Source organism: Anabrus simplex, chromosome 1 (assembly GCF_040414725.1).
Source record: "Anabrus simplex isolate iqAnaSimp1 chromosome 1, ASM4041472v1, whole genome shotgun sequence".
NCBI lineage: Eukaryota > Metazoa > Arthropoda > Insecta > Orthoptera > Tettigoniidae > Anabrus > Anabrus simplex.
The window spans coordinates 1,559,415,474-1,559,435,739 of record NC_090265.1 but is presented as its reverse complement, the minus strand read 5'-3'; the positions used below and the strand labels follow the sequence as shown (position 1 = coordinate 1,559,435,739).

The 20,266-nt window shown below is 35.9% G+C and overlaps 1 protein-coding gene across 1 annotated transcript in view; it reads left to right on the top strand.

The window, feature by feature from the left end:
- crb (crumbs) overlaps positions 1 to 20,266 on the top strand; it is a 625,965-nt gene that overhangs the window by 587,494 nt on the left and 18,205 nt on the right. The window contains exon 31 of the mRNA XM_067138875.2: positions 9,555 to 9,715. Within this exon, the coding sequence (XP_066994976.2) occupies positions 9,555 to 9,715 (161 nt within the window). The remainder of the gene's footprint in view (positions 1 to 9,554; positions 9,716 to 20,266) is intronic.

The following is a 20,266-nucleotide window of genomic DNA, read 5'->3' as shown; positions in this document are numbered from 1 at the left end:
CAAATGGGAAATATGCTGTTGAGATAGACACTTTCAAGTGTTGATGTACATTTTCCCAGGAGAGAAGTGTAGTGAGGAAAAAATGAATAAAGGTGTAGCATAGCTAATGCAGAGAATTTATATTTACAGTCAGTCATATAGTATTTTGAAAGACAGAGGCATGTTTGTAAGAGGGTATTAGGTGTATGTTATTTATGTAGTTGGCAAGTATGGGCACGGTATAATATTCCATGATCACTCAGAGGGATCTGATCAGTTGTTTAATATATATGTTTTTATTTTATTTTTATTGTCCCCGTTACCCAATTAAGCCGGCCGCATGATGTAGGGGTAGCGTGCCTGCCTCTTACTCAGAGGCCCCGGGTTCGATTCCTGATCAGGTCAGGGATTTTTACCTGCATCCAAGGGCTGGCTCAAGGTCCACTCGGCCTACATGATTACAGTTGAGGAGCTATCTGACTGTGAGATGGCGGTTCCGGTCTAGAAAGCCGAGAATAATGGCCGAAAGGATTCGTCGTGCTGACCACATGACACGTAATCTGCAGGCCTTTGGGTTGAGCAGCGGTCGCTTGGTAGGCCATGACCCTTCGGTGCTGTTGCTGCTTGTTAGCCGATTAAACCCAGTCACCAAACACGAGGATCCCGTGGCGTGGACTATTCACATAGCCAACCCAAAATTTGAGGACATAAGAAGACAGGATGAGCAAGGCATAAATAACTGTCACTAATATTTCCATTTTTACAATTTATTAAATCATCTTATGGGAGAACAAATGAACTAACAAACTCATAAATTCTGAGATATGAATGCTGCTTGCATATGTGTTTGACTGGAATATTCTGAGAATCAACTCTCATTTCAGTGACAATCTAAAAACAAATAGTACTCGATTACTGAAAGAATAGAAAATCCAAGTGCCAATAGATAAATGAAATAATTCACTCCACAACTGCAAAAATTAAAATTATCAATTCTATTCTTTTGACAAAACAAACTAAATCGTCTCCTAAATAAATTAAATTGAGCACTGCCTACGTAGTCCGGCAACTTGTAATAAATTAGATCTCTTTCAAATTAAAGTAACATGTGTGCTGTTCAAGTCTTAACAATATTAACAATTTCCAGCATCAATTATTTATATAAAATTTATTGAAATATCACTACAATTCCTCCTGTATATAGTTCATCACTGGTACCAATCAATGGTATCACCTTCCAAAATTTACTCAAATAGTTTCCAGAGTGTTCTCACTAGTCACTCACTAGTTACTCTGACACTAATTGTAATTAAGTTTCAAATAATACTGATCTAATTATGTCAATTCATACTCAGTCTTTCTCATTAATTAACTCTTTCGCTGCACTATTTTTAAATAGATCACTTACAGAATTTTTTTTCTTTTCATATTTTCTAAATGAACTGAAACTTTTTTTTTTTTAAAGTCAGTGACATTCAACACCATTGCACCATTTTTAGCTCAACTTTGGCAAACTAGCAGTGACATTTGACCTTGAAACACACATTACTGTTGATACATCTCTGAACACAGAACTGGACACATTGCAGGCTGTCCTGGGCAATTCTTACAAAAAAAGTCTTGCATAGTCCCTTTTCTTTCTTTGAACATTTTGCTGGTAATATGGAACAAACAACACAATTAGGTTTGTGACTCTTATCCTGCTGCTCCCCAAGGAAGTGCCTCTCTGTCAGGCGTGCTTGAGGTATGTAATCAGAAGGTCTTCCTCGTTTCGCCGGCGGACTGCGCTGATACTCTCGTAGAAGTATTTCTGAAGTCAGGAGCATTAATTGCCCCTTTTTGAAGCTTATTGTTCAATATTCTTCCATTCATTAGTGCAGTTTCAATGTCATCACTAACATCCCACTAGTCCGATACAAAATGTGGATCATCCTCATTGGCACTTTCTTCCGAACAATGACTATGCACATCATAACTTGTTTCATTGTCTAAATTTACTGAACAGTCTGAATCAGAATCGGCCAGTAAAAGACTGAAGATTTCTTCACTGTTATTAATAATGTTGTTCCGCACGTCCATAGCTGCTGAGTGAAGCCTACTATCAGCCAGACAGCTGACAGGAATGTTGGCGGGTGGGCGGGTGAAAGCTAAATAATCATAGGTCCAGTGTTGGCGGCAACGTTTTCAAACAATGCTTAGTACATAGTCAATACATGACTATAGATGTTTGTATTATTGAATGCGCCTTTATTAAAGAAGCACACGGAAACTATAGCAGGAAAGTACCAAGTCGACAAAAGTCGATTACTGCAGCAAATGCTATAGGGAAGTAAGTCGACAAAGTCAACTTTCGCAGCGAAAGAGTTAAATTACACTTCCTTGCCATTCAGGCTGAATTAAAAATTAAATTTACAGTAGAAGTCTGCTATAGCGAGTACGGCATATAATGAAAGCCCTTTTATAACGGCAGTTTTTGTCTTTCCCTTCAAAATTCCTATATTAAACTGTGTATTATCCTTCGGTTACAGTGAGAGCCCTATCACTGATGCATCTGTTATTATGAGTGCACGATTTTTTCTGTTACCAATATTTATGCACCCCAGTGATTATGTTGCATGCGATCGATCATATTCGGTATTGTTTCCTCGCTATGTCCACTAGCGCGCTATCTCGTTGACATTCAAAGGCGATGTCTGAGCCGATTAGTAATACCCGTCGACTGTTGTTCCGCAAAAGAAAATTTTAAATGAAAGAGGAGAACATGTTTTCGTAATAAATGCGTAAATAACGTGTCCAATAGCAGTTGTAAACTCGTTAAAAATAAAAGCTGAATAAACAGTCACTTAATTTTAATGCTAAATACTGCAATTAAGTAAGAATGGGATACACCTCAAGATATGGCAGAGTGCATAATTGAATTCAGAGGTTATTTTATATTTTCTTGCGTCTAGTTCAATTTCGGAAAGGCTATTATCATGTAAATTTATAGTGAGAAGGTCATCATTTCTTTACTGGCGCTTGAAGTATGTTTTCATCATACATATAGTACGGTTAACTTAAGTTATTTTGCAAGTTATGAATCTCACTATAAAACCGTATTGGATTTCAGAATAAGAAAGTTATTATATTAATAAAAACCACCTTTCCAATACATGACAATCCTTTATATTAGGCTAAAACCATTAATAGATATTATAATTAGGACATGTTTCGCTCATGCTTAGTGAGCATCATCAGCTAGAAATAACTTAATCCAAGGTTGGTCAGGGCCCTGATCCCAGTATATATAATGAAAAAACGTCTAATAATACATTGATAAAATACTAATTTAAAAATTTTAGAATTAGATTACTCTTTAAACATTCTTTTAGAAATGTGATGTCCCTAGATATTTTATTGACTTTCACCTTGAGATTAAGAAATCTATTCTTCAAGTTTGCCTGGTTGGCAGTTACATTGCGAGTTATGAATCTCATTATAAAACCGTATTGGATTTCAGAATAAGAAAGTTATTATATTAACAAAAACCACACCACCAAAATACATGACAATCCTTTATATTTAGGATAAATAATAATTTTCTTATTCTTATAACTTAAATTAGGTGACGCAGTGTGAATAAGACAACTGAAACGTTTGCCACAAAATGTGACCATCGGTATCGTTTTCTTGCTGTGTTCACTTGTGAAATCTCTCTTCGACATTCGAAGGCGATGTCGGCGACAATTAGTAATGTCCGTGGACTGCTGTTCCGTAAAGAAAATTTAGAAGTGAAAGAGGAGAACATATTTTAGTAATAAATACGTAAATAACATGGTTGATAGCAGTTGTCAGATCATTAGAAATAAAGGCTAAATAAACAATCACTTAATTTTAATACTTTACACTGAAATTAAGTAAGAATCTGATACACCTCAAGATATGGCACGTAAATTTATATCGAGAAGGTTATCATTTTTCTACTAGCGCTTCAAATATGTTTTATTCATACATATAGTATGGTTAACTTAGGTTAGGTGACGCTTTTTGAATAAGAACACTGAAACGTTTGCCACAAAATGCGATTGAACATCTTTGCTTTGGTATAGTTTCCTCGCTATGTACATTTGCAAGCTCTCTTGTCGGCATTCTAAGGTGATGCTGGAGTTGGATAGTAATATTTGTCAACTACTGTTCCTTAATGCAAAATAGAAATGAACGAAAACATGTTTGTGTAATAAATGCATAAATAATATGGCCAGTAGCAGTTGTTAAATTGTTGGCTAAGGTGAACGATTGCATAATTTTAATACTGAAATTAAGTAGAAATGCAATACACCTGCAGATATGGCAGAGTGTGTCCTTCATTTCAGAGGTTCGATTATATTTTCTCGCGTCTGGTTAAATTTCGGTAAGGCTACTCCCGTGTAAATTTATAGCGATAAAGTTATCACTTATCTACTGGCAATTGATATATGTTTTCTTGGTAGATATACGGTTAAGTTAGGTTAGGTGATGCTGTTTGAATAAGAAAACTGAAGTGTTTGCCACAAAATGCGACCTTTGGTATCAGTTTCTCTCTATGTGCACTTGTGAGTTCTCTCGTCGACATTCAAAGGCAATTTAAGAACTAGTGTTAGGTTTAATGGTTCATCCAATCAATACACTTCACTTTACATGTAAAAACTATTTAATATTAAAATATATCAAGCATACTTTGGAACATGTTTCGTCTCATTTGAGACTTCTTCAGCCATAACGTCTCGTAACAGATTACGATACTCATTGTTGCTGTCTAATAATTTTAAAAATGGAAGAATGTATGTCCTTTATGGACCGTTTGAAAATACAGTAAAGACAATAAATAATATTTACATAAAATTGTCCATCACTTCTTGTAAAACATTTTCTTCGATGTTAAAATATGAATGATTTCTTGAAAATATGACATGCCATGCTGGTAGCTGGTAGCTTCGGTGTACTGACTGAGGGAGATTTGAATTCTAGTCTTTTAATAGGAAAATGGGACCATATCCACAGCAGAATACTGGAGAGCTTTAATTCTTATGAAAATTCCATTCAAAAAATAAGCTATTTCTGGTAGAAGAAATCTAATGCTTCTGAGAAAGCCTGTCATATGGCAAAGATCTGCACTGCATGGCCATCATATTGATAGCTTAATTCTTATGAATATTCCTTTCAAAAGGCAAGGCCTGGAAAGAAAGATATATATATATATATATATATATATATATATATATATATTTATTATTAATGGGTTTAAAACCCTCGGAAATTTAAGACATGAGTTTCAGTTATGAATGAAGTTTGTAACATTCAAAGGCAATGTCAGAGTCGGTTGCTTTTTTTCTAAAGAAAATTCAAAATGAAAGAGGATAATGCGTAAATGACGTGGCAGATAGCAGGTGTTAACTCGTTAGAAATGAAGACTGAAATGTTGTGCTTCACAGATGTGTGACTTAATTTAGTAGACTGAATAGCAAGGAATTCGTCAGGTGTATTGTCGAGGTTATCGGTTGGTGGTGGTGGTATTTATGGTTTTAAGAGAAGTACAACTAGGCAACCATCGGCTTTTTCTGCAGTGTGTATTTCAAGTCCCTCCTTTTATTTAAAGATTTTCCATTATTTTCAATATGTAATTTTTTAAAAAATCGTGTTTAATTGTGTTCTTTGTACCTGGTATCAGAATTAAGTTTTTGTTTGACCGGCACACTGTCGCGTTACAAATTGTTCTTGGCATTTTAGTTCATGTGCTCCTGATCTGGAGAAATGGTTTTTTATATTTAGGTTATAGTTGCTGATGTGTTTCTGTAATGTATTATTTGTTCTGAATGCTATTTTAAAACCTTATTTTTTTAAAATACATTAGCTCTTTTGTACATGCTTTCATTCACAGGATTGAGAACTATGTTCTTGGGTGGAGGTTTATTTATGCTTTTCTTTGTTTTCTTAATAAATGGTCTACTGTGTTCGGTGGATGGTTATTTTCTTCTGAGATTTGTTTTATTATTTATATTTCATTGTTAAAATCTATTGGTATGGTTATTGCTCTGTGTATCATTGTGTTCAGTCCTGCTAATTTGTGTGTATTCGGATGATTGGTTTCATTGCGTATTGTGTGTGAACTTCACGACAGATAATGAATCCGTTCACCTGAACTCACACAAATTAGCAGGACTGAATACAGTGATACACAGAGCAGTAACCATACCAATATATTTTAACAATGAAATACAAATAATAAAACAAATCATGTGAGAAAGCAACCATCCACTCAACACAGTAGGCAGTTTATTAAGAAAACAAAGAAAAAGTGTAAACAAACCTACAACAAAAACACATACAAGTAGCTAACATACTCAAAAAGCAAGGTTTGAAAATAGCATTCAGAACAAACAACACATTAGCAAATACAACCTGAATTTAAAAAAAGACCATTTTTTCCAAATCATGAGTTCATGAACTCAATGCCAGGAACAATTTGTAATGCCAAATGGGTTGGCCAAACAAAATATAATTTCCACACCAGGTTAAAAAAGAAAGTTACAAAACCAACAACTCCCACCACTCTCAGACATCAGCACAGATTTAAAATATTGCACTTTGAAAATAATAGAAAATCATTAAATATTAAAGAGGTAATTGAAATACACATTGCAAAAAATGGCCAATCAAAATAACCTCAACATTCACACACATCTATAAACTTCCTTTTGAATACTGCAGCTGTCCAGGGTGGATTGCCTCCACGAACCCTGGCATCACAACAGCTCTACTGGTAATTTTCCATTACGTCATGTTACTGTGATGTCACTGGTTTTTGTGGAAATGCAATTTCAGTCTATTTGTTTTTGCTACTGGTAGTCTGACCAGTTGGTGTGACACCAGATTTCATAGAGGCAGTCCAGCCTGGACAGCTGAGAGAAGAGGAGTCCTTCATTGAGATAAATTCAAATGTATTTACTTATTAAGCCATTGTGCATGGAATTTTAAAGGTTTTACCACTTGTTCATAATATTCATTCTAAAAAAAAAAAAAAAAAAAAAAAAAAAAGAAATAACAAGTGTGTTTTGATAAAATCTGATGATGTTCTTTCAAGAAAAACACATGTCATTTTGTAATTAATTAAATGTTCAGATATACACTCACTCACTCACTGCGTAGGCTTCTGAGGGACGTGAAGTTCCCGTGCCGATCTCGCAATCCTCTTCCATCCTTTTTCAGTCTTGAGCCCGCTGTTATCAATTTGGAGAATCCGGCATAAATGTTTTTGTTTTCAGATATTTTCTGGTTTTATTAATCTTGCATTAGTTCTGACATGCTGAGAAAATTCAAAGATATATATTAAAGTGTCAAAACTGAAAATAAAATGGCTTTCACTCTAATTTCTTTATCTTTTAAGTTTCAATGATATTATTAATATAAAAATCTTTAGTTTATGCTAAGGACTGAATGATAAAGGGGAATTTCAAATACTGAGGCAACAAGTGGATGTTGTTTACACGGACTTCTCCAAAGCCTTTGATTCAGTTCAACATGATGCTCTACTCATCAAATTGTCAGCATATGGGACAGGACGAAGTGCTTTGGAGTGGATTAGAAGCTATCTCACTAATAGGGTTTGCGAAGGATAAGCTGATGGTATTATGTCAAAGCCGTACCACCCTACTTTAGGTGTCTCCAAAGGCTCTTTACTGGGCCCTCTTTTCTTTGTCATATTCATAAATGATGTAAAATCAGTTATACAACACAGTAATTGCCTTCTCTATGCTGACAATCTAAAGATCTGACTTAAACCTCCCAAGTAACTGGTGTAAAAAGTGACTGCTTGGTTTGAATACTTCAAAATACAACGCAGTTACATTTTCAAGTAAGTTGGAACCAGTAAGTTACCCTTACCATTTATGCAATTTCCAAATAGCTTGTGTGAATGAAATAAATGGTCCTGGTGTGACACTTTCAAACTGCTATGGTCTTTCCTTCGAGAAACATTTAGACAAGATTTCTAGGAAAGGGTTTGAATTACTTGGCTTTCTGAAAAGAAACTGTGCCAAATTTTTTCTCCTAGAACTCTAATAACTTTCTTTTGCACTTTAATCAGGCCATCGTTAGAATACTGTTGCGAGGTGTGGCTACCTTCTCAGCAGTATTTAATACAAAACTTGGAAAGAGTTCAAATAAGGTTCATGAAATGGATCAGCTACAAGGGTTTGGGTATTTCTCTCTCTTCGTCCAATTACGAGTCTTCTGCCCTCTTTCCTTATAAGTGTCTGACAAATAGATTACCGATTCCATTACATGTTCCTCATTGCAATACTGGACAAAGGTATATTTTTCATCTGCCTAAAGTGAGAACTGTGGCTCGGGCTAACTCATGGCTTGTGAGGGCACTAAACATCACTGAATGAGGTGGGTGAATCAGTGGACCTTTTTTACTCACCCCTGTCTAAAATCAGACGTGCTCTAATGACCTCATGAATGTAAGGCCCTGTCTGTAAGATATGTAAATATGTAAATGTTACTAGATGTAGTTTAATAATGTCAATTATTTAAGGGTATTTATTTATTTATTTATTTATTTATTTATTTATTTATTTATTTATTTATTTATTTATTTATTTATTTATTTATTTATTTATTTATTTATTCATTTATTTATTTTGTAAATATGCATATATAAAGGTCTCTAGATTTAGTTTGAACTTGGTGTTATTAGTGTTATTTATTTAAGGTGTATTTGTTGTATATTATGTTTTATTGAATCATCTTTAATTGGGAAAATAACCTGTTGATGATAAATAAATCTATTCGATTATATTCTAATAAAAGTTTTGCCATGGTATTAACAGTTATTGTGATTGTGAAATAAGTCATCATTTTGATATAAATTCAAGGCTACATTGTTAACAGTGAATCAGTGAGTTTGACGTATTATGTTTAGGGGATGTGAAGGAAAGCTAAATACAGACCTCGAACTTTACAGTGTTCAATGATTGTCATTTGAGGGCACATCTCATAGCATGAGATGAAATACAGAGGAAGAACAAATATCTACGTGAACTTGAAATACACATGCATCGTACATTGGAATGAAACAAAGAAAGGAATATTTCAATATTATTTCTCCATTAGTTACAGAGAATAAAAAGTAAGGATGCATTCTGGACTGAGTCCACACTGTTATGTGAGGTAGAGTTTGTGGGTAGAGGAAGAATATAATGCTACAAGACTGTAAGCATATTCTGTAAAATAATAGTCATTAGAAGGATAAAAATGGTGCTCCACAATAAATTTACTACCCTCATCTCACTCTTACCCAGCTTGCTGGAAGGATCCACAGTTGGTGGTAGTGGTGGTAGTGGTGATGATTATGATGGCCTCACTTTGAACTTTTGTTCCTTTCTGTCAATATATTTGTGTCTTTTAAATCTACATCATCCATCTCCATCTGTTTATTCTGTACACAACTGTTCTTGATTGTTTCGTACTGACATTGAAATTATTAAAGGAGGTAATCTCACTTCAGAAAGATAAATCACATCAAATTACCCATGTGAATCTTGTTTATTTTCTAGGATATGAGGGGGTCAACTGCGAAACTGATATTGATGAATGCAAAAAAGATGAACAACCATGCATAGATGGTGAATGTGTGAATAAAGAAGGAAGTTATTACTGCAAGTGTAGCAATGGATTCTGTGGCAAAAACTGTAATATTTCAAATCCTTGTCATGAGGTAAGTGGATTATATTTGAACATTTTGAGAGTAACTGTTATAAACATATATATGGCATGTTGTAATTATTTACAAATAGATGTTTAATTGTATTGGAGGGAATTAGATATTTTCCACCAATAGAGCATGTCAAAAACATATCACATGGGAATTTAGAATTTTCCATTCGGAATTGCTAGGCGGGCAATCATTCCATTGTGGAGATTTATCTCCCGTATGCAGTTATCAGACTGTGCCTCATAAATAGGCTTCTGATAAGCTCACCTGCATACACCCAGCATCAGTGGGTAGGGTCTGACACATCCCACTCTGACGAGTCTAGTGTCAAACCTAAGACGAAACGCTGGTTAATAGAGCAAATGCCTGAAAAGCCTTACATCTGATATGTTTTTGACATGCTCTATTGGTGAAAAATATCTAATTCCCTCCATGGGAATTTAGAATTTTCCATACTGCTGTGGTAGTCATCTTATGTAGCTTTGTTAAGAGTACCTTTTTAAACACTACATTTATTGTCCATTTATTGCCCTATGGTTCACTGACACCATTCGTAATTTTTAAACTCCCAAAATGGTCATACTTGCTATATACATCTGGCAATGGCTAAATATAGGCTGGGGTAAATAAACATAAACACTGTCTAAATTCTATCCATGAGCTTTATTAATCATAATACTGAATACGAGGCGAATAGGAAACTGGCATCTCTTGAAATTAAATGGAAAGGTAAGTGTCAGGTAGCGTTAAATCAATTCTAAGAATCAAAACTCTCTATCCAACACTTAATCACATAATGCTTTCATGATCCAAACAGTTGTTATACATTTTTCATAGAATTAATCTTGTTCCATTTAGAGGTCCTCATGAAGCATTTAAGTTACAAAAAACTTTGTTATTTAAGGTCAAGATAATCAATATTTGTTTTACTTGTGATGAGATACAATAACTCATCCTAATACCAATATAAATGGTACATTATTGGACATTATAAATTTTCCACATAAGTCATCCCAGTGTGCTAAGTTGGGCTCATTAGTTGCAGTGTTCTCCCCAGAAATTTTTGTCAGCCGGGTGGCACGAATGGGTGGCCGGGCGGGGAATACTACGTAAAACTTCAATATAAAAAGAATTTCACTTCGTTTCACTCAGGGCATTAACAAAAATATCAGGCAGATAAACATTAACTGCAAAATTGAACTATTTTAGTGTTATTATCATGAACAAGACATAACAGAGTATTTTGAACTTCTCGTGTTCTATTGCTCCTTCCAAATCATGTAACAGCGGACTTAGGCCTACCACTCAGTTGCTGTGGACATGTAGACTGCCATACGTGTTTGTGACGTCATGCGGAATAGATGGCTCGCATGCGAATCCACACTAATCCAGACGCCCGTTTGCGACTACGTAGTGGTCAAGCTAAACATTTGATCTCCGATGCAATTCATGCAATTATGCTAATAATAATTATTTATAATTTAAATTATCAGTTTTACAGTATTTACATGTTAATTTCGAACACACAATGACTCAAATATGTACCTATTAATATTATGAATTTAGCACATATCTAGGTTATATTAGCCGGGTGGTCTCTAAAAATGGCAGGGCTGTGCGCCTATTAGAAAGGTCCTAGGGAGAACACTGAGTTGGTAAACAGCACACCTACCAAGACGTATGGCTAGTGCATGCTGAGGAGGCCAATGCGTAGGCTACTTGGAGCCACCGGCAGTGCCAATGCACTCAGAGAGACTTTGTCTCATTACTGAAAATTGATGTCTCCCTGGCCATCAGATGATATAGATGTCGATTCCCACTGGGGTGAAATGCTGGCAACCAGGAATGAGTTAGCTGGAAAAATTATAATGTCCAGTTATGGACCATTTATATTGGTATTATAAATGTACTCATTCGGGACAAATATTTCAGGTTCCCTATGGGAATCAACATCTATATCATAACTCATCCTTCCAGGGTTCTGTATAGTATCACACGTTATTTGTCAAGAAAGTGGAAAGAAGGAAGTTTTTGCTACACTTCTTATAATTTACGCTATAATAACAATTGGTCTTCTAGGATTTGTAGTATGAGCTCACTAAATATTCACTGCTAGTATGTATGTTGATACTCAAGCTTACTTCTCTTCACAATTATAAAGGGCAATAAATCAATAAAAGATTGCCCTGTTGATTCATTATTCACTGAAGGAAAATCTCCATTACAAATTTTCAGCAAAAATCAGCAAAGTCTAATTCTTCTGGTCTTGCTCACATATTTTTAAACAGACAAAATTGTGACCAAAGAGGAGAAAAGAGAAAATTTAGTACAGTTCTGAATCACAGCTTGTTTGAAAGCATACAGAACAACAGGCAAAGCCTGTCTAAAATCTCCATCTAGAACAACTTGTTTCCTTCCAAAAGAGATGGAATTACCTACGATCTCTTTCAAAAGTCTGTTAATGCACATTGGCCATTGGTGCCTCATCCCGTAAAATCAGTCTTGTTGATCTGATATTATCTGCTGCATTACTGTTAATTTTTAAATATGAAATGGAAGCTTTGTATACCTAATTTTGGCGGCAACTTAAATCCAAACCCAAATCAGTGCATTTTTATATGAGCCATTGGTACACGAATGTCTTCCTAGTATTATCTGTAAAATATGTCCAGCTCCATGGCTAAATGATTAGCGTGCTGGCCTTTGGTCACAGGGGTCCCGGGTTCGATTCCCGGCGGGGTCGAGAATTTTAACCATCATTGGTTAATTTCCCTGGCGCATAGGCTGGGTTTATGTGTTGTCATCATCATCATTTCGTCCTCATCACGACATGCAGGTCACCTACGTGTGTCAAATCAAAAGACCTGCACCTGGCGAGCCGAACCCAGCCTGAGATTTCCCGTCACGAAAAGCTATACGCCATTTCATTTCATCTGTAAAATACGCATTACTTATATTCATATTGTTTTTTTGTGTAGCATGAATAATTTCATTAATGATAAATCTTTGTTCATCATTTGCTTTCTGGATAAATTGAGTCATAATCTGTATCTGGAAGCATAGAAGATTCATTCCTTTCAGTGCATGGTGAGTCACTGATAACTGGCAACCCGAAAATTGAAAGAAAAAAAAAACAAACTATGTACTGCCAAAACTGGTTAGGATGTTTTAATGGGGACCGAAAGAAAAAAATGTCCTAAAGAGGGAACATGGTAAAAATGAAAAACAATTATGTTATTAAACTTAAGGTTAGGTTTGAATACAAAAATAATTATGAATAAAACAAAGAAACAAGTGTTTACAATTATAATTAATGAAATAAATAATTAGAAAATACATTTTAAGAACACCAGCATAGCAAAACATCAAGAGAAAACTTTCTTAGAGAACTAGACACATCGATTAAAATTATGTTTAAAAAGTTATCGTAGGAATGTCCAACATCTGGGCGATTTGCACACTTGTCATGTATGGATTAGCATCTGCTTTCTCAATAAACTTTAATTTTTCATCATTTGTAAACTTTCTAGCTTTCTTCTTCTCCATAACTGAATGTTCTGTAAACCACTGTACATAAGTACAATAGGCCTAATTTATGTATGTTGTTACACAGTTTACTTCTGTCTCTCTCTCTCTCTCCAATCATCAGCTGTGAGGCTGGTTGGCAGCAGCTGTCCATTCTTCATGTTTCTGTGCTTTCTTTTTCAGTTTGTAGTAGGAATCACATCATCTCATGTCATCTAATATTTTCGTCATGTACTCTAATCTTGATCATCATCTATAATTTTTTCCCTCTATGGAATATTTTCTTCAGTAACCCATCATGTCTAAGTATATGGCCTATTTGATGATCTTGCCATTTTTTAATTTTTTTTTTGTGTCTCCTAAAACACCTCTTCATTCGTGACTGACACTTCCTGCAGCTGTAGGCCGACACGCTAAGGCCTTGAAATTAAGTTCTCTACAAAATCCTCACCCAGGCCAGTCGTCACTGGTGCATCGTGCACACACGTGGCCGGGAATGCTAATTTAAGTTTCTTATGGTGGGAATATTACGAATGTACTAAAGAGTAACGTAAATGTGCTATCCAGGTTTCTTTAGCATGTATTTAATAGGACATAAATTAAGAACCAACATCCCAGCTGTATACATACGTACAGTAGGCCTAATTTACGAATGTTGTTACACAATGCACTTACGATCGTAAAATTAAGCACCAACACGTCACACGAGCTACTGTTGCATGGTCCAAATGAACACATGCCCACATCAAAGACTGGCTTGAGACTGATGCTCCCTGCAGCTGTAGGCCGATTCGCTAGGGCCGTGAAATTGAGTTCTCCATCAAATCCTCATCCAGGCCAGTCGCCGCTGGTGCATCATGCGCGCAATGTGGCTGGGAATACTAATTTAAATTTCTTATGGTGGGAATATTACGAGTGTTACTAAAGAATGATGTAAATGTGCTATTCAGGTTTCTTTAACGTGTATTTAATAGGACATGGACTGGGACATTGGAATAATAATGTAATAACCAGGGAAACGCGCTAGAGAGGGACATCTTAACCAGTTTCGACTGTAATTTTCTCATCGTACTGATGTCCTGGATAACTGATGCTTTGAGTAGACAATAATGCTATTAAGTATTGTCCTGCATTTCGTTCCATTGCTGCTTTCTTGAATGTAGAATAGCACACATTTTTTAATGTCCTTATACCTTCAAAACAAGTGGTACGTACTACATGATGTAATAGCAAGCATAGATGATATTTTTCAGATTCCACTGGGGAAACATTAAACACTCCAACAATTATTTTTCTTCACTTATTCTTTTATCCAGTCTCATTTGTTACTTTCTTAAACATAACAAACTGGTGTTGTTGCTGGATTCTTATTTACCGTATAATCCCGAATACCACCCGCACTATTTTTCCCAAAATATTTGTTCTAAATCTTGGGTGTGGGTCGTATTCACGCCATTCATTCTTGTAAATATTTACTTCGTTTACATGGAGTATTGAAATAGATTTGAATACAGTTACTGTACTCAATATACCACATGTAAATAGGCATTTAGGTCTTATTGTGTTTTAGTTGCATTCTAGAAAACAGGATCGATTTTTTTCTCAATACGGTTACAGTGGCATGTAAACGCGAAATGTAAGGTAATGAAATATGGTAAATCAAAGAATATGGGTAAATATGCTGTAAATATGAAAGCCACTGCTAGGGATGCCCGATCGTCATTTTTTTCACAAGTGTTGCTGGCATGCTGGGTGCACGAATAGCTGATACCACGGGATATCGTACTTTGCGAGAGTTGAGACTGTTAGTTACGGAAGTCTACCTTGCTCACATTCGAGTTCTGTATCTGTCCCGTGAAAGTGCTGTCTCGATAGTAAGCGATGGATCCATAATGGCGTCTGTGGTCATTTAGTGTACGTGAGAAACTTAAAGTTGTAAGCAAAGCTGAAATATACGGAAATCGTGCCGTTGGCAGAAAGTACAATATTGATGAATCGTGTATTCGTGATTGACAGAAGAAGAAGGAAAACCTTCTAAAAAGTAACGGCGATCGCAGAGCGTTCCGCGGGCGGAGTGCAATGTTTCCGGAAATTGAAGAACGACTACACAAATTTGTGATAGAAAAACGTGAGCTAGGATATGGTGTTTCTAGTGAAATGTGTCAATTAAAAGCACTAGAGATCTCAAAAGAACTCAAAGCACAGGGTTTTATTGCAAGCCGCGGATGGATCCAAAACTTTTATCGGAGAAAGAGATTGTGCATTTGGAGACGTACGTCTATTTCATTACGTCTCCCTGAGGCATATGAAGAAAATTAACGGCCTTTCAGCGTCACATTATTCATTTGAGGAAGCAAATTCTTATTTGCTGTTGCAAATTCGGAATGCTGACCAGACGCCTGTCTATTTTGAAATGCCATTGGAGAATACAGTGGATACGAAGGGTTCTAAAAGTGTAACCATCAGAACAGGTGGTAACAAAAGAAACAATGCACGGTAATGTGTGTATTAGCGGATGGAACCAAACTCCCTCCATATGTGGTTCTGAAAAGGAAAACACTTCCGAAAGGAAACTTGCCGTCCGGTGTTATTGTTAGAACACATGAGTCCTGCTGGATGGACAGTGCGTTAGTGGAGGACTGGGTTAAGTGCGCTTGGCAATGTCGCCTGGGAGCTTTGCTAAAAAAACAAAGCATGCTTGTGTTGGACTGTTACCGAGGACATGCAACTGACGCCGTAAAAGATATGATGAAGAAAGGAAAAACTGATCTTGCGATAATTCTCGGAGGACTCACTTCTATTCTGCAGCCGTTGCATGTGTGCATGAACCAGCCTTTCAAAACTGCAATGAAACAGTTGTACACTGAATGGATGTATGATGGTGATCACGCATTAACACCAACCGGACGAGTGAAGAGGCCTGAAGTGGAACTAATATGCAGCTGGATCAAGACTGTATGGGGCTCATTTCTGACGATCTATTGTCCAAAAGCTTTGAGAAATGTGGAATTTCAAATTCAGTGGATGGTAGTGAGGACGACTATTTGTGGAAAGATGCCAGCAACGAAAGTTCCTATGATGAAACTTCAGATGACAGCGGGGAATTCTGAATGATCTGAGTATTGGACTGATTTTATTTATGATTTTTGTGATTATTTTATTAATTGTAAGCTGTTAGAATTTATATTTGTGGTATATTTGAAGAAAATTAAATAGGTATGGAAGTTATTTGATTTTTATTTTTTTCCATATTTTGCCGTCTCAAATTTAGGGTGCGGGTCTTATTCGGTGGCGGGTGGTATTCGGGATTATACGGTAAATTGAACCATACAGTCAATTCTGTGCTTTTCAACTCTGCTTGAAGTAGAGCTTCAGCAGCATTGATATTATTAAAATACGCCTGCTGTTTATCTAAAAGAAGTAAGTATAAATAACCACCTAATCGATACTTTATTATTGCCTCAGGCAAAATTGAATAAAATTAAAACTTACAGGACATGTTTCGACCACTTAGTGGTCCTCTTCAGCTGTATAAATAAAGAACTGAAAAGAAAACATTATGACAATAAGCACAAATAAAAGTTCTTTGGAGACTTCTTTGATAAAAATGGAGGTCATCAGAATAGGACATCTTGCCTCTCGTTTGACATGTTTGACTATTATTACTCCATCTAATGGTGGTGATGTGTATGTATTGAATAGGAGGACATATTAAATTTTCTTTTTAAAGTGTCATCATGGCCTTCAAGAGGCTTGCGGGAATCTGCATTGCCTTACAATACATTGGCACAGTATAGCTTTCCTAAAATTGTGTAAAAACATGCATAAAAAATGAAAAAAATATTGGTTATTAAGGTAATGATGTAATGAGCTAAAGAGATGGGGGCAGGCAGGAAGGGGGTTGGTTGGTTGTGGGAGAATTAATCGTGTTACTATCTACTGACTTTAAATGCCTTTTAATAAAAACTGTAACAGTTTGTCATAATGATCATCAAAAAGTTCTTTGTAAAAACGTATGTTCCTTAATTACTACAAATCAAAGTGTTATACATATTTTCTTGCTACAGTGTGTTGTTGAGAATCTCTTGAATAAATCCTTAAAATGAGTGACTTGTGGTGTTCCATTATGTTACATAGCTGATGATGTTTGTATAAAAACTAAACATGTACCACTAACTGAAGAAATTGCTTAAGGCAATAAATATATAGTATCGATAAAGTGGAATAAGTATTTAATTTTAATTTATCAAATTACTGGATAATAATCGATGCCATACGATTTGTGAGCTGGCCCGAGACACTGGATTAGCGCATACAACTGTGCTTCATATTTTGAAGGAACACCTGGGCATGAGCATAAGTGCATCACGATGGATTCCACGTGATTTGATCGAAATGTAGAAATGGTTACGATATGACGCTGTATCATTACACTGGATGAGACATGGGCCAAATCGTACAAGCCACAACTGAAACACCAATTAAACAAGTGGTGTAATTATGGGTCACCATGATGATCAAAAGTTTGTCAGAACCCCAGCAGTGTGAAAGTTATGGTTTTCTCATGCATGACTGTGATGGTTTTATCCTAACACATTACGTTCCTCCACAGCAGACCATCAATGTGCAGTATTATTGTTCATTTTTGGAACACAACCTGCAACCACCTTTGAGAAGGAAACGGCGACACTTTCTGCAGAACCCACCCATCATTTTGCATGACAACGCTCGGTTGCATACAGCGCAAGCTGTGGCTGATTTGTTCGGTTGATGGGGCTGGGAATTGCTGTATCATCCACCATACTGCCCAGGCTTGTGACTTTGACTTGATTCCTAAGATGAAGGAACCACTTTGTGGCATTCACTTCAGAACTGTTCCAGAGATTCGTCAGGCAATGGACCGCTGTATTCAAACTATCAACACCGGACGAGTTGGCCATGCGGTTAGATTCGCGCAGCTTTGAGCTTGCATCTGGGAGATAGTGGGTTTGAATCCCACTGTCGGCAGCCCTGAGGATGGTTTTCCTTGGTTTCTCATTTTCACACCAGGCAAATGCTGGGGCTGTGTCTTAATTAAGGCCACGGCCACTTCATTCCCACTCCTAGGCCTTCCTTATCCCATCATCACCATAAGACCTATCTGTGTCGGTGCGACGTAAAGCAAATAGAAAAAAAAACTAAATACATACACAGTATTGAGTGAGTGAGTGAGTGAGTGAGTTAGTTATAGTAATGAAAACTGCCTTTAAGTGTTGAAATATCAAACAGACTACACAAGTATTACACAACAATAAAGCAAGCAAGATATTTTGTAATAAAATAACTACACTACAATTCTAAACTGCACTTAGACGTATCCTAATCACAATTAGTTAACTGAAGTAACAGAAATGTAATTAAAACTAAATATTTATCGACAGATTTTTTTCTTTCTACAAGCTAAAAAATTGAACAGCCCTGAAATGCTGAAAAATGTCGAATGTGCAAAGTACAAAGTACGCTGAAGACATGAAGTACAAATATAGAAATACAGGAATCGGCTGATTATTATTATTATTATTATTATTATTATTATTATTATTATTATTATTATTATTATTATTATTATTATTATTATTACCTATAATTTTTTCAAACAGTGCAGTAATAGAATATTAAGAGCAGTAACATGAAACATACCTCCATTAACACCTTGCGAGTAATCGGTTAGTTTCTTCTATTTTTTACTCTTAAGGTTCTTTTCTTCCACATAGTTTTCAACAATAGTTATTGCTGTGAAAACACTAAACATTTACATTTGACTTACTCTGTATGTAGGATCAAAGAATAGCCACTGCACTTTATGCCTGGTCTGATGGTACAAGAGAGGATTCATGCATCTCAAACTCTCAGATGCTTATGGTTAGGGATGTGATTTTGCCTATTTGCCTGGTTTATTCCTATGGATTAAAACTTAGGCTTTTAACATATAAATCCATTTTAGCCTCTTTTTAGCAAGAATTAGTTGGTTTTATTGTGCCTATAAATGCCTATTTCGAGGGTTCGTGCCTATTTGGAGTATAATTGCCTATTTAATGCCTTTTGACAGTCATTTAAGGAAACCAGTTTATTCTAGCTGGAGTGGTCAACAGAATTATTTTTCTCATTTTTTAACATCTGTTTACCTCCCTAACAAGGAGAATTCTGGGAAGTCTCAAGTTCATTTTTTCCTTTTATCTTTCTGTGATTGAGGACTACAATTGCATTTCATTGTAGCATTTATAGACCTATTAATTTATGTATTGTGGCCATTTGTTCTCTTTGCAGTGCTATACAGAGTGTAACAATAAGGACACATCTGCACGCATGGAAGATTTTTTTTACTACATGTTTAATGTCACACCAACACATCAAATGTGGGGCGGGGATTGAGAAGGTAGCGGCCATGGCCTTAATTAAGGTACAGTCCTAGGGAAAATGGGAAACCACAGAAAACCTTCTGCAGGGCTGCCAATGGTGGACACGTTGAAGAAGAAAAATTATATGAACATGGGTCTGGAAATTCTTTATTTCCATGTTAGAACTCATTTCCTACAACTTTACATTGTTCAATAATCACGAGAAATACACAGGAACAGAACATACCAGCATATCACATGAAATGTTCAAAATGCCCTCCTTTAGCATTGATACGTGCATCAACCCGCCGTCAGAGGGATACATCAGTGCATTGGGGATATTAATTATACGTATTTTCTTCATGCCTACTTGGTTGCCTATTTTACATAATGGTGCCTATTTGCATGTTTATTTTGGCTATAATTAATGCCTATATACCTACCTATTATAACTGTTCTAGTGCCTATAAATCCTGACCTTACCTATAGTCATTTCACCAGGGGTGAACAGATAAGCCACCATGTAAACATACTGAGGTCGGCTGGGAAGATGTGCTGTAGTACGTTAAGGAACAGTAACACACAAACCATAAATACTGTACTTCACAGTTAATGTTGTACAAAATTTGAGTCTGCTTCTAGAAAGAAAACT